This window comes from Somniosus microcephalus, chromosome 6 (assembly GCF_052327205.1).
Source record: "Somniosus microcephalus isolate GS21.2 chromosome 6, FLI_Smic_1.0, whole genome shotgun sequence".
Lineage (NCBI taxonomy): Eukaryota > Metazoa > Chordata > Chondrichthyes > Squaliformes > Somniosidae > Somniosus > Somniosus microcephalus.
This window is the reverse complement of record NC_140992.1, coordinates 188,500,809-188,516,704: the sequence shown is the minus strand read 5'-3', so window position 1 is coordinate 188,516,704 and position 15,896 is coordinate 188,500,809. Positions and strand designations below refer to the sequence as shown.

At 43.7% G+C, this 15,896-nt stretch overlaps 1 protein-coding gene across 1 annotated transcript in view; it reads right to left on the bottom strand.

Moving 5' to 3' along the window:
* Positions 1–9,977: 9,977 nt before the first annotated feature.
* LOC147116256 (tyrosine-protein phosphatase non-receptor type substrate 1-like) overlaps positions 9,978–15,896 on the bottom strand; it is a 32,307-nt gene continuing 26,388 nt past the window's right edge. Inside the window, exons 5-8 of the mRNA XM_085992031.1 lie at positions 12,781–12,824; positions 11,760–11,870; positions 10,796–10,900; positions 9,978–10,118 (exon numbers count right to left, since the gene is read on the bottom strand). Coding sequence (XP_085848157.1) covers positions 9,978–10,118; positions 10,796–10,900; positions 11,760–11,870; positions 12,781–12,824 — 401 coding nt within the window. The remainder of the gene's footprint in view (positions 10,119–10,795; positions 10,901–11,759; positions 11,871–12,780; positions 12,825–15,896) is intronic.

Sequence of the window (15,896 nt, the reverse complement as noted above, 5' to 3'; positions counted from 1 at the left end):
TTTTTCTGGCAACGTTATAAGCTTCCTCCTTTGACTTAATACTAGCTTTAATTTCTTTTGTTTGCCATGGTTGGATCACTTTCCCTTTTGGATTTTTATGCCCTAGAGTAATATATGTTTGTTGCAAATTATGCGTTATTTGTTTGAATGTTAGCCATTGTATGTCCACATTCATACCTTTTAGTGTAGTCTCTCATTCTACCATGGTAAACTTGTCCCTCATACTCATGTAGTTTCCTCTGTTTAGATTGAAGACCTTAGTTTCAGATTGGACTACATCACGCTCAAACTTAATGCAAAATTCTATGGGCCTAGAAATTGGGTATAGCCCCACCAGCTCGTTTGCGCCGATAATTTTGCGCTCGCCACAGAGCCAGTTGTGCCCGTCCCATATTCACTTTTAGTGCCCAAAAGCGGAACCGGGCACTGCTCCAGGGTGTGCCCGCCCCGCTTGGGGCGCTGAAAGTGAATTTCAGCGCTCCTGGTCCCGCTGCGCCACCCGATGCAGTGCGGCAGGCTGCTGTACTGCAGGCCTCCCCCTTCTCTTAAGGGGGAGGTGCCTGCAATGGCCGGAGCCCCGATTGCGAGTGCCGGCAAAAGAGCCCGGCACAACGGAGAAGTGCCGGGCTCCACGGAAACCAGCCGGCAATGCCGCGGGGGGGGAGGTGGAGGAGGCCGGGGAAGGAGGTGCGGGCAGGCGGCCGCTGAAAAAGCGGCCGGCCGCACTTCCACCTTAAAGCGCCCCGCTAAGGCTGCAGTAAGGACCCGGTCTCCCAATGTTGTTAGCGGCTGCCACGGAAGAGGCGGCCGCTACTGAAGATGGGGATCGGCGTGGTTTCGGGTGGTACCGGGGCACTGCGCACACCGATGATGTCATCGGTGCCGGCGCAGCGCTACCGGCTAACGCTGATGTTAGGGCCCACCTAATTTCGGGCGCTAAAACACTTCCGGCGCAAACCACTCTTTCGCCCCTAAGTGGGCGCTAACGCAACCGAATTTCTAGGCCCATGATATTTTGATCACTTTTCCCTAAAGGCCCCTTTACCACAAGATTATTGATTAGCCCTTTCTCTTTACAGAGTATCAGATCCAGAATAGCCTGTTCCCTGGTTGATTCCTCCCATACAGATCCAGGAAACCATCTTGTATGCAATCCAAGATTTCGTCCCCCACACCCTCAGTGTTAGTTTGATTTTCCCAGTCAATATGTAGATTAAAGTCCCCCATGAGTACCGTATTGCCCTTGTTACTTGGACTTCTAATTTCTTGATTGATACTGTGCCCTACATTACCAATACTGTTTGGTGGCCTATACACAAATCCCTCCAATATTTTCTGCCCTTTGCTGTTTCTTAGCTCCACCCAAACTGATTCCAGTTCTACATCACGATCTGCCGAGCCAAGAACTTTTATCTCTACCATGCTGATTTCATCCCTTATTAACAGTGCTACGCCACCTCCTTTTCCTTTTTGTCTGTCCTTCCTAAATGTTGAGTACCCTGGAACATTCAGTTCCCAGGTTTGATTACCCTGCAACCATGTCTCTGTAATGGCAATTACATCATACCCATTTCCTTCTATTTGTGCGATTAATTCATCCACCTTTTTGCGAATGCTACATGCATTTAGATAAAGTGCCTTCTAGTTTGCCTGTTTAATATTTTTCTGCACTTTGACCCTCTTTACCGTTGGCCTTTTTTTCTGCTCCCTGCTAGTTTTGCTGACTACTTTTCTAACTTTCACTTCCAGCTTTGTTTCTCTCCATTCTGGGCCCACACGTAGGTTCCCAGCCCCCTGACAAACTAGTTTAAATCCTTCCCAACAGTCCTAGCAAACCCCCAGCGAGGATGTTGGTCCCGTTTCTGCTGAGGTGTAACCCATCCAGCTTGTACAGGTCCCACCTTCCCCAGAATCGTTCCCAATACATCAGGAATGTAAATCCCTCCCTCCTACACCATTTCTCCAGCCATGCATTCATCTGATCCATTCTCCTATTTCTGCTCCCGCTAGCACGTGGCACTGGGTGTAGTCCTGAGATTACTACCTTTGAGGTCCTGCTTTTTAATTTATTATCTAGCTCCCTATATTCTGCTTGCAGGGCCTCATCCATCTTTCTACCTATGTAGTTGGCACCAATATGGAACATGACCTCTGGCTGTTCACCATCCCCCTTCAGAATGTCCTGCAGCCGCTCAGTAACATCCTTGACTCTGGCACCAGGGAGTCAACATACCATCCTGGCTTCACATCTGCGGCTACAGAAACGTCTATCTGTTACCCTGACGATAGAATCCCCTATCATTATTGCTCTCCTACCTTTTTCCTCCGCTCCTGTGCAGCTGAGCCACTCCTAGTGCCACAGACTTGGCTGTTGCTGCATTCCCCTGAGAAACCATCTCCCTCGCCATATGCAAAACAGAAAATCTGTTGGAGAGGGATATGGATGCAAAGGACTCCTGCATTACCGTCCTACTTCTTTTACTCTGTTTGGCGTTCACCATTCCCTTTGTGCCAGTTCTCTTTTTAACTGTGGTGTGACCACCTCATTAAACCTGCTATTCATATAGCTCTCAGCCTAGTGGATGCTCCACAGTGACTCCAGCCACTGCTCCAGATCTTAAATGCGGATTTTAAGTAGCTGCAGCTGGAGACACTTCCTGCATACGTGTTCGCCCTGGACACCAGGATTGTCCCTGACTTCGCACATAGCACAGGAGGAGCACACCACGCTGCCGAGCTGCCCTGCCATGTCCCACCCTTGATTGACTCCCTTTACTTTCTCTAAATGAAAGAATATTAATTACACTAGGGACCTTACTTCACTTTAAACACTACTTACTCTAAACTAGAGACCGTACATTTACTTTAATGACTGGGCTGTAGAAATACTCAGCAGGTCCTTCTTACCAATCAGCTCCTTCCCTGGTTGTGACGTCACTTTAGCGGTTTTGCAGTTGTTGTTGTTGTTTGACTGCTCCCACTCTCTGACTCTTTCCTTGGGGTAAAGTAAGAACCAATTCCTACAGAGTGAAAAGTTAGGGAAGGCAAAGGCGAAGCAAGGGAGCTCCTCCTTCCACTCCTCACCCACCTAACTCCCTCAATCACCCCAACTCTCAGCACTCAGTGCAGATCGCACTGTGAAGCCTGCTTTTATAGACCTAGTTTCCCTAATTAACTGCATTCAGCTGCTCTGAATTATCCTCTGCCTTCTCATGTGCTGTCGACTCCTTTCAGGTCCGCTGTCCTCGGCCTCACGCACTCTTTATCCTCTGCCTTCTCTGGGGCTGCCAACTCCTTGCAGGTCCACAAATAATGGCACAAAGAGAGATAAATGGTTTTGATCTAAAAGCTGTTACAGAGACGCAGTTGCAAGGTGACCAAGGTTCGCAGCTAAATATTCCAGGGTACTTGACCTTTACAAAAGACAGGCAGAATGGATAAGGAGGGGCTATATCTGATAAAGAAGACATAAGGACAGTCGAGAGAAAGGGGCTTCGCTCAGAAGATCAGGAATTAGAATAAGTATGGGTGGAGGAAAGAAATAACAAGGGGCAGAAAATTCTGGTGAGAGTATTACTCAACAAATAACAGGAGCTTGTAACAAAGATAATACAATGATCATGTGTGATGTGAATCTTTATGTAGACTCGGCAAATTAAATTGGCAAAGGTAGTCTGGAGGATAAGTTCATGGAATGCATTCGGGACAGTTTCCTAGAACAATACTTCAGGGAACCAACCAGGGAACAGGCTATGTTATATCTTGTCTTGTGTAATGAGACAGGGTTAATTAGTAATCTCTTAGTAAAGGATCATCTGGGGAAGAGTGATCATAATACGATAACATTACACATTGAGTTTGAGAGTGAAATACTTCACTCGGAAACAAGCTTCTTAAACTTAAAACATAGGTATGAGGGGCAAGTTAGCTAAAGGTAGATTGGGAAATTAGATTAAAAGGTATGATGGTAGATAAGCAGTGCAAACATTTAAAGAAATATTCCAACATTCTCAACAAATATGCATTCCATTGAGAAATTAACACTCGATGGGAAAAGTAATCCATCCGTGGTTAACTAAAGCAGTTAAGAATAGTATTAAATTGAAAGAGGAGGCTTATAATGTTGTGAAGAATAGTAGTAAGCCTAAGGATTGGAAGAGCTTTAGGATGACCAAAAATTGATAAAAAGGGAGAATATAGAATGGTAAAAAGGGAGAACATATAATGAGAGTAAACTAGCAAGAAATATAAAAATAGATTGTAAGATCTTCAAGTATGTAAAAAGCAAGAGTCGCAAAAGTAAGCATTTTTCCCTTAGAGGCTGAGACAGGTACAAATATAAATGGGAACAAGGAAACGGCAGAGATTTAAACAAATATTTTGAATCTGTCTTCATAGTAGAAGACACAAAAAGCATACCAACAATAATGGGGTACCAAGGGGCTGATGAGTGAGGAACTTAAAGTAATTAATATCAGTAGAGAAAAAGTACTTGAGAAACTAATGGGACTAAAAGCTGACAAATTCTGGCCTACTTCTTAGGGTTCTAAAAGAGGTGGCTGCAGACATAGTGGATGCTTAGGTTGTGATTTCCAAAATTACCTAGAATATAGAACGGTCCCAGTGGATTGCAAGGTAACAAATGTAAACCCGCTTTTTAAGAAAGGAGGGAGAGCAAACTGGTAACTACAAGCCAGTTAGCCTGACATCAGTCATCGGGAAAAGGCTGGAATCCATTATTAAGGAAGTGGTAACGGGACACTTAAAACCACGTTGAATCTGCCGAATCATATTATGATTTATGAAACGGAAATAGTGTTTAACAAGTTTGAGTTTTTTTGAGGATGTAACTAATAAGGTAGATAAAGGGAACCAGTGGAAGTATTACATTTGGCTTTCCAAAACGCATTCGATAAGGTGCTACAGAAGTTTGCCGCGCAAGATTATGGCTGATTGGGTTGGGACTAATATATTAGCGTGGCTAGAGGATTGGTTAACAGACAAAAAAGCGAGTAGGGATAAACTGGTCATTTTCATGTAAATGGTGGGGTGCCACAAGGATTAGTGCTTGGGCTTCAGTTATTTACAATCTATATTAATGACTTAGATGAAGGGATCGAGTGGAATGTATCCAGGTTTGCTGATGTTACAAAGTTACGTGGGAAAGTAAGTTTTGAGGAGAACACAAAGAGCCTGCAAAGGGATATAGACAGGTTAAGTGAATGGGCGATAAGGTAGCAGATGGAGTATAAGGTGAGGTTATTCACTTTGCTAGGAAGAGTAGAAAAACAATATTTTTTAATGGTGAGAAACAATTAAATATTGATGTTCAAGAAAGGTTTAGGTGTCCTTGTACAGGAAACACAAAGTTAGCATGCAGGTACAGCAAGCAATTAGGAAGGCAAATGGCATATTGGCCTTTATTGCAAGGGGGTAGGTGTTCAAGAGTAAGGAATGATTACTACAATTGTAATGGGCTTTGAGACCACATCTGGAATACTGTGCACAGTTGGTCTCCTTATCTGAGAAAGGACATGCATGCCTTGGAGGCGGTGCAATGAAGATTCATTAGATTGATCCCTGGGATGAGAGGTTTGTCCTATGAGAAGAGATTGAGTAGATTGGGCCTATACTCGCTGGAGAATGAGAGATTCTCTCATTGAAACATAAGATTATGAGGGAGATTGATGGGGTAGATGCTGAGAGGTTGTTTCCCCTGGCTAGAAAGTCTAGGACTAGGGGTCATTGTCTCAGGATAAGGAGTCAGCCATTTAGGACTGAGATGAAGAGGAATTTCTTCACAGGGTTGTGAATCTTAGGCATGCTCTACTCCAAAGGGATGTGGATGCTGCATTGTTGTGTATATTCAAGGCTGAGATAGACAGTTTTTTGGACTCTAGGGCAAACAAGGGATATGGGGATTGGACGGGAAAGTGGAGTTGAGGTCGAAGATCAGCCATGATCTTATTGAATGGCGGAGCAGGCTTGAGGGGCCATATGGCCTACTCCTGCTCCTAATTCTTATGCTCTTATGATTGACAATTCAAGTGGTATCACTTCCTTGCCACAGGTTGCTGGCCAATTTGCATATTAACAGCGTGTGTTGTTCACACACTGTTATTTTTTCAATAAATTCTGATCCAATAAAGAGTTAGAGATTTTGCAGGAGCTGTATCTGGGAGCGAGGAAGACCTCCAGCAAAGGGTCCCGGCCCCCACCACCTGTTTGTTTCAAGATTTGTTATGCTATGAATTGGATATTGTTTTCTGCCATGAATTAGTTGACACTATTAAATCTTTCCTATCAGCAAAGTGTAACTGACCACGCGGATTTTAATTCAGGTCAGCTTGGCTGCTTCAGTGTATACAATTGGTTAGCCTTGAGCCTGGGACCTAATTCAGCCAATGCAGTCCTTAAAAAGGATTCCATCCTTTATAATACCCTTGGATTTAATTGCATTGTTCATGTTTAAAGGTGAAAACCATATTTATTTCATATTGTAGTGATTGCTCTCATTTTTCAATGTACCTAAAGTTCTCTAACTTTTTTAATTGTAGGTTTAATTTTATTTATAACTGAAGTTGATGGACTTCTCAAAGACAAAAGATCATGATGGCAGTGTAGGTCCAGTTTCCCTGAACATCTCTGAGCCAGTAGCGTGGTTCTTATCAGCCAGGGACTGTAATCAGTTCTTCACACCAAACACAGTGGCATATTGCAGCACCTGCCCTGACTCGGCTGGTGCTCAATTGGGATTCTGTTCAACTCTACAACAATAATGACGCCTACATCAATAATGCAGCCAAAGAGCTTAACTGGCGTTTTTTTTAAAGACATTTTTATTTCTGCTCGTGTGTAATTGTTTGTATTTTTTATTTTATTAAATGGACAAATGCCTTTATTTTTGAGCGTTTTAATGGCTGTAGTTTTTGTATTTTGTTTTATTTCACCATGTTCACCTTGACTTCTACTCTATTTTGTAATTGGATGTAGCACTCAAAACCTAGTTGAGGGATTGATAAAAAAAATTCACTGAACCGATTCTACTACTTCAGTTTGTATGGTAGAAACGTAAAGTGCTTTTACCTCTCATCTTTGGATTCGTAATTTTCTAGTCCAACTCCAGCCTCGTGTACAGTTTTGGTCTGGTTTATGATCAGATCTGGAACTCTGACCCTTGGAATTATACTTTGTTTGGGATGTTAACTCCTGCCTGTTTTACACAAACACTAATGCTTTCTTTTAGCTATATGCTTTGTACCATGTCATTTTAAGTATGTAAGCGATCTGACTGGTTTATGGGCCAGTCCAATTTGTTGTGCGTTTGCTCAGTGTAATTTAGATTTTCTGTATGTAAGTAACATAATCTTCTGCAGCAAATTGAAATGTTCACAATTGGTGTGTAGTACGGTAAGTGTCAGATTGCAGGCAGTCATAATGCTGTATGTGAATCTTTAGGAACTTGTGTCAAAATGTATTCAAAGAATATTGGGGTGGACGGGTGGTGGAGGGTAGTGAATACTTGAAGCCGCAAAGGAAAAGATTCAGTTTGAACTGGACTAAATTTATTCAAAAATTGGCCTGCGGGGATATAAATCTTTCTCGAGATGATCTTGACACCTGTGGGTCTCGGTTTCTTTGGGCTATGGTTCATCCCACCTTCAGCCTTTAGCTTTAATTCTGAAGTTCTTCTAACTTTGGAAATGTCTGCTTTAATTGTTTATATTGAATACTGCAAGCTGGAAGTATTAGATATTTATTTCCTGCTTTCAGAAAATGCATTGAAAATGAGTTAAGAGTTCCTTCTTGGCAAATCTGAGGTGAGTTAGAATGGGGGAGGACCATCATTCGGTAGGACTGGAGCAATTCAAGAAGACCCATCATCGCCTTCTCAGGGCACCAAATGTGACCTTGCCTGTGCCATTCACATCCAAAGAAGGAATTTTAAAAAATGTCTTTCTGTACTGAGTACTTTGCAGAGATTTTTAGAAATCTGGCCTTTTTTGATGCTGTCCATCATTGTAGCATTGCACTTCTGGCAGATGCTGGGCGCAATATAGAAGTGCTGTCATTAGGATTGCTGTAGGCATGCATAATTCATAGTGGATCTAGCTGCACTGAAATTGCTGCATGCAAATAAACAGTCATTCGTTTTGCTATCCAAAGCTAGTCGGTGCACAGTGGCTCTGTCGCTGGTGGGAGTGATGCTGAGAAGATGAACTTGTATTACATAATTAGTGCAAAGCACGTTGGTTTCAATACGGTGTCCCTGACATTCCATAAGGCTATCACTGGTCTCCCGCTGTAACTTTGGCAACCCGAGGGAAATGACAAACTCCTACTTGCGCTGTTTCTTTGTGGTTGCCCCCTGGTCTGCTGAAGTTTTAGCGGGATTGATCGTAGTATCTCTGTGGAATTTCAGAGCCAGTGTTTCTCCACCATCCCCCTACCCTCTTGTACATTGGTACCAATATACGTGATAGCTTCGTGTCTGCACCACTCCATCACACAGACTTGTACTGTAGTGGTACCGATACTCTACCTGCTGACAACAGTTCATGTAAATGTTGGCCAGACTTTATATCCTATTTATAAAGTAGAGTTGACCATCTCTCCAAATGTGATCTTGAACAGAAGTACACATTTTTGTTGAAAAGCCTTTTATGAAACCTCTACTCTGCTCATAGGGGATATAAAACCTGTGCACATGTCTTTTGTCTTTCTGACCTATTTGTGTACCCGAAACTGATTTACAATGCTGGGATCATGGTGTACCTTCGAGTTGAGTCCTGTTCTGCTATAGTTCCCCTTCACTAACTAACTTACAACGAAATCGCATTGGGCTCGGCTAGCTGGCGCGTTTTGCGACACCACACTGAAAACTACACAAGCCCGGACCACAGCCAGAGTCCATGTTAGCTGCGCTGTCTGTCACCCGGTTGGATCCAATTGAGTTGTGCTTCTCTTGGAGCTGGAAGAAATAAATTGCTTCTATATTTCAATAGTTGCTGTCTGTACTGTACTCTCGAACTAGGTTCGCTTCATGTGACGGTCGGGGAGGGGAAGCACAGTAGGTACCATATTTAATTTTTCATTTTGATTTTGATACTATTTTGCTTTAAATTTTGTTTAAAATTGTTTGGGTGAACTAGCCTCTGATATTTTAGTGATGTTGCCCCTTTGACTAGGACTTAATTTGTGTACCTGTGGGGGGTTAGGCTCGTCTGCCCCTGGATTTTAACTCGGCTACTTCAAGATAGGATCCTAGAATCATTTAGGAAACATTTCGTTGTTATGGTATGGGTACATTGGCCTATCTGCTCCCTCTAGCCTGTGACCGAAAGATCACAGTACAGGTAGAATTCGCAGCAAATAATTGCTGTCGCCTAAAGCATTTTAAAAGACAAATGTTATAATTTGTTAATGTAAATAAATATTCATTTTAAAGAAACGTTGAGTCGATTAGCACTTTATTAGACTGCAAGGGACTCCTTATGAATCCCTGTGATCTCAAGCATGCCAGAAAAATTTTAAGAGCCATCGCAAGCTGACATTGCAAAATTTCGATGACAACCGGTTGATAACATCACGCACATTACATTGTGCAAACTTGAAATCCAGAACACATGGGCCGAGGTAGATTTTCAGCTTGCAGCCCGCGTAAAACTGGCGTTGCGGACTCTGCCCTCGCCATGGAAAGCACGCGATAGAGGGCTGGTTGTATAATGGGCCGGCGACGAAATCCGCCAGTTTACCGCCTCAACACTGAAGGTGAAAATTGCCACTTCACCTGCCTCCTCATCCACCCCACCACCCCCACCGCCACACACACAAAATGTGTGATGATCCAGGACGTCACTCCTTCGTCTGGCTGCAATAAATGAAAACAGTGATAGACACACATCTTATGGTTTATAATGGAATACCCCGGGCCTGCACTCATTAATAGCCCACATCTTCGGACTGCATTCCGGTTCTCAGCTTATCTCTTTGTTTCTCACGTTTACTTCTGCGTACACAGCCCTCTTGTCTTGGTGTTTCGATTTTGATGTTTTCTTTGAATCAGCAAGCTGCAGAGCGGCGTAAGTCAGCTTGTTGTCTCCGCCTCTTTGTTTAGTCTGTGAAAATAACATTTAGTAGCAGCCGTTAGTCCATTAGCCACTTATTGCTTGAAGAAATCAAGCTTTAAGAAAGGCTGTGGGGAAATTTCCTCTCATCAATTAACAAATTCAGATTGGAACCGATTTATTCAGATTTTGCACTGATTTTATTTACTCTCCAGTTTCTCCTTGCTCTGCAAACAACGATTCCTGTTGGGTTCCAATTCCAGGAGAATCTGCTGCCCCCTCCCGCCTCAGTGTCCATTCTTGGGCCCGAAAGAAATCTTGTGAGTATTCGGGTTTAACGTTCATATAAAATTAGTTCTTCTGCTGTTGTAACCCATTTAACTAAGCAAGTTAATACTTCAATTACAATAGCAGTCAAAGGAATGTCATACCCGTCTGTTAAGTATATCTCATATCGCAATGTACCGTTTTAAGGTGTCTGTGTGACCTGCTGATCCCATGCCGGTGGCTCCAAGATTGAACCTGCCCACGCATCTGCACTTTTCAGCCCCCACCCCCGCCCCGCGCCACTGCCGATCCGAGACACGTTGTCAATTATGATGAACCTTGGCTGAGATCAGCCGACACAGCACACTTGGTAGATTAAACCTGGGATCTTTCTACTTCCTGTGGCTCAGTACCGTACCGTAGAACATTGATCGTGTTTCAATGAATGACCTGAGCTGTACCTGGGTATACACCGTGCTCTCCTCTTTCTGTCTGGCTTTCGCGTTTTTCGTGGTGTTGGTTACGAGAGCGGCGTAGGTCAGTCTGTCGCCTGTTCCTTGCTTCGTCTGTAACAGAAATATTTGCCAGCCTGATCATGTGAGTTTCTTATTTTGCAATTTGTCGTTCAGAGCAATCATTATCACCTCCAGAGCCGAAAAAGACACACACGGATAATTTGACTGTGATAGTGCGACATGGGCCCGAGCCCGTTTTACATCTCACCCGATTGTATTTCCATTGAAGACAGTGGGAGAGATGCCGTTTCGCTATCACCGTTTTACACTGTCGCACAAAGTCAAAATTACCCCCATGTTTCTGTATAGATTGTTAACATTGCCTCTCTTATCACAGAATGTTGATTTTGTATGGAAATGGTTTGGGTATTATTGGCGCCAATCCCTCCGCTCTACATGGAGGCTGGAGAGGGTACAAAGACATTTTACAAGGATGATACCAGAAATGCGAGGGCATATATATCAGGAAAGGATGAACAGGCTGGGTCTGTTTTCTCTTGAAAAAAGAAGGCTGAGGGATGACCTAATAGAGGTCTTTTAAATTTATGAAAAGTTTTGATAGAGTGGATACAGAGAGAATGTTTCCACTTGTGGGGAAGGGCAAAACTAGAGGCCATCAATATAAGATAGTCACCACGAAATCCAATAGTGAATTCAGAAGAAACTTCTTTAACCAAAGAGTGGTGAGAATGTGGAACTCGCTACCACAGGGAGTGGTTGAAGCAAATAGTATAGATGCATTTAAGGGAAGGCTGGACAAACATATGAGGGAGAAGGGAATAGAGGGTTAAGCTGATATATTTAGATGAGGAAAGACGGGAGGATGCTCTGTGGAGCATAAACGTCGGCATGGACTGGTTGGGCCGAGTGGCCTGTTTCTGTGCCGTTTATCCGATGTAATCTTAAGTACCTGGGAATAGACGGTGTGCTCTTTCTCCTGTCTCCGTTTGGGAGGTCTTCTGTCGTGTCTCAAGTTTAGAGTAGCGTAAGCGGCAATCTTTTCAATTGGTCCTTGTCTAACCTGTAAAAGTAAGACATGAAATACTGATAGCGGAGAGTCTGATACAGCTGCCAGCTACCATCAATTGGAACTGAGTCTGAAAGTGTAAATATACACACAGTAAACGATAGATTAGGGCACGATTACATTCTGTCCCACTCAATGATTTTATCCAATATCTCATCCATAAGGTGTTGAGTAATGTTCTAAATATGAAGCTCATAGCGCACAAATTATTTACATATACATTTAAAATCAGGATGATTCGGAGCCCAGCTAATAACTATCCTATGGATACCACACATTAATCATTTCCCACTTTCTTCCCCAATTAAATCTTTCTCTCCCTACTCTCCTGAAGGTTTTCACCCCTGCTGGGGCGTCGGCCACATTCCTGTTCCTCGGCCAGCCCAGCCTATTGGAGGATCTTACAACTGGGATTGTTCTCTTTAGAGCAGAGAAGGTTAAGGGGAGATTTAATAGAGGTGTTCAAAATTCGGACGGGTTTTTGATGAAGTAAATAAGGAGAAACTGTTTCCACTGATGGGTGGGTTGGTATCCAAAGGGCACAGATTTAAGATAATTGGCAAAAGAACCAGAGGGAGGATGTGGAGAATTTTTTATGCAGCCGGCTGTTATGATCTGGAGCGCACTGCCTGGAAGGTTGGTGGAAGCAGATTCAGTAGGAACTTTCAAATTGGGACGAAAACAATTGCAGGACTCTGGGTAAAGAGGGGGGGTGGGGGGTTGATGACACTAATTGGATAACTCTTTCAAAGAGCCGGAACAGGCACGGCGGCTTCCTTCTGTGCTGTAAGAATTTGTGATTCTATGAAATATAAGTAGTACCTTCTCGGCTGAATGTATACATTGGGGTGCTATTCCCCCCTGCCCCTTCTTTTCTGGAACATACAGAACATTGTCACCCTACCGGCACTTCACTCTGGCCCGCTTCCGTAGAATTTATGTTAATGCCTAAAGGAAAGGAAAAAAATCCATCTTGAATAACTTAATCTGTGTGCCAGCAAAACCAACATGATTTGATGTTGGTCACATTTACTTTGCAAATTAATGAGATCTGAAGCGACCGAGCTGCTTGACGGTGTTTAGAAGTGTCAGTCCTTAGTGTATTATACTGTTCATGACCTTCTCATACCCCGTCGTGGCGCTGCACCCAATGGAGCAGACATTGGCCCAGTAATTCCTCTCTGAACGCGTGAGTACGGCCGGGGTACTCACGGGTCTGGCCGGAGGAAATGCCCGTGTTCAGCATGCACAGCGCATGCGGGGAAAACCGGCATTTCCAGTCCTCTGAACGAAGGGGTTCAGAGGCACAGCGCGTGCGACTGCACAGGCAGCGCTTGCGCAGTGAACTTCCTCGATTTCATTCATGGATTCAGTGAGGGTAAGTCCTTACAAGTTACACTTGTAAAAAGCATGTGTAAAGTTGCTCCAAGGCTGCGGAGGAAGATATATTTTATCGTGGAGCTTCTGAAAGGCAATATTTTTGTTTGGGAAAGGGAGGAAAGTTATTTTAAGAAATGCTGAGGTAAGTTTTAAAGTTTAATTTTTTTTTTTTAAACTGGTTTTCAGTACGGTAGGTAGAAGGAGCAATTGTGGCTGTGTGAATTGAATGTGAGAATGAGTGTTCTAAAATGAGTAATGTAACATTTCCAACACTTTTAAGAAAGAAACTTTTCATCAGTAATAAGTAATTATGTATGTATGTCCGCATATATTCCTTTACGTATATGTATGTATGTTTTATATTCCTTTACTTATGTGTATGAATGTATGTTTTTAATTATGATTTTCCAATAAGTTACTTTCTCTGAAAGTCATAATTAAATACATACACTCATACACATAATTAAAGAAATATATACATACACGCAAAGGAATATATACAGACATACATACATAATTACTTAAAAGAATATATTACTGATGAAAAGTTTCTTTCTTAAAAATGTTGGAGTCATTTTCACATTTAATAAACACAGCAAATTCAATTCACATAGCCACAATTGATCCTTCTACCTACAGTACTGGAAACCCATTTTAAAAAACAAAAATAAACTTTAAAACTTACCTCAGCATTTCTTAAATAACTTTCCTCCCTTTCCCAAACAAAAATATTGCCTTTCAGAAGCTCCACGATAAGAAATATCTTCCTCCGCAGCCTCTGGAGCAACTGTACTCATGCTTTGTTCATGTGTAAGTTGTAAGGACTTGACCTCACTGAAAGCATGAATGAAAGTGGCGAATTTTACTGCGCACGCGCTGCCTGTACAGTCGCACGCGTTCTGCCTCTGAACCCCTTCGTTCAGAGGACAGGAAATGCCAGTTTTCCCTGCATGCGCTGTGCATGCTGAAAACCGGCATTTCCTCCGGCCAGACGCGTAAGTACCCCGACCGTACTCGCGTGTTTGGAAGGGAATTACTGGGCCAACATTTTACATGTCAATAAAATGAAAAATTTAACAATTGCACGATTTGCCCCCTCGCATCTGCGACTGAGGGTCCAAGGAGGTGCATTGCGCAAGAGGTCATCGTCGTACGTATCCTCACACTGTTCCCTTTTGGCAACTGTATGAAGTGGTGGAAGGATTTCTGGCCACGTTAACACTCCTTCCGTGACCATAACCATCTTCATACCAGCCATTAGGGTGGTTAGTCCTATGGTGTGAGGGTTTTACGGGCTCCCACAACCCATCTGAGGGGGGGGCCACCCACACCCGCAGAAGCAAGTATCCCGCTGGATGTCCACCCAGAATTTAAAGTTGGAGCTCTGACTCCACTTGCCGGGTCAGTCTGGAGCGGGGTTCAAAACCCTACTCCTTCTGGCCCAGCGGTGGGGATGCTTACCGCTATGCAAAAGGCCCACTCTGCGCAAAAGGTGACACCCATACGTTTCCTGCGCCTTTTCCCTCCCTGTGACTGGAGCCCTATGCTGCCACTTGAAAGACCAAGCTATCATCTGTCCTTTTTGCAGCGCCTTTGACTTCTCATTACCAATGATGAGCAGGCGCTGCGCCTCCACCTCATTGAGGAGATTGCTGAGGTCATCATCAGTTCAATTGTGAGTTCTTTTAATGCCGTGAATTGTGCTAATTCCAGCCATTTCACGTTGCTAATCGGATTGGGCCTTTGGCGTAGCAGTAGGATCCCCGCCGCTGGGCCAGACGGGGTAGGGTTTCGAACCCTGCTCCAGACAGTCCCGGCAAGTGGAGTCAGAGCTCCGGCTCTAAATTCTGGGTTGACATCCAGTGGGATATTTGCATGTGTGGGTGGTCCCCCCTCCTTGTATAGCTTGTGGGAGCCCGTAAAACCCTCCCACCATAGGACTAACCACCCTAATGGCTGGTTCAAAGATGGTTACGGTCACGGAATGAGCGTTAATCACGGCCATAAATCCTTCCACCACTTCATACAGTTCCCCAAAGGGAACAGTGTGAAGACACGTATGACGACGACATTGCTAAATAAATAAATGCAATAAAAAAAATTATTTTAAAAGTCTTTAAATTGCTTTAATTCTGTTTAAAACTACTTCAGAGTCTTCAAAATAATGTAAACGTTTTTAAAAGTTTATAAAAGTTACCAAAAGCTTCATAAAAATACCAAAAACCTATTTAAAATGCTGCTTTGCATGTAAAAATGCTTAGCAGCGTGTGAGAAACATTGGGGGCGGGTCCTATTAAACTGAGACCTCAAGGGGCGTGTGTCAATTGCACAGCGCGCTACAGGCTTCGCACTGGCTGCACTCCTGGGCGGCGTGACGTCAGACGCTGCCCGGGAGTCAACATTTTAAAACAGCAATCCCAGGCGTCCCTGAAGCTCAACGGCCGGCGGGTCGGGTAAGTACAGATCGAGGGCTTGCACGCGCGGCAAGCCCCCGACCCGAATTTCTGGGCCATTGACTTTGTGCGATAGTGTAAAACGGGTGATAGTGAGACGGCAGCCCATTTTACACCTCTCCCAGTGGCACACACACAGGGAAATAGAAATCGGGAGAGATGTAAAACAGTCTGCCAATTCGCTGTC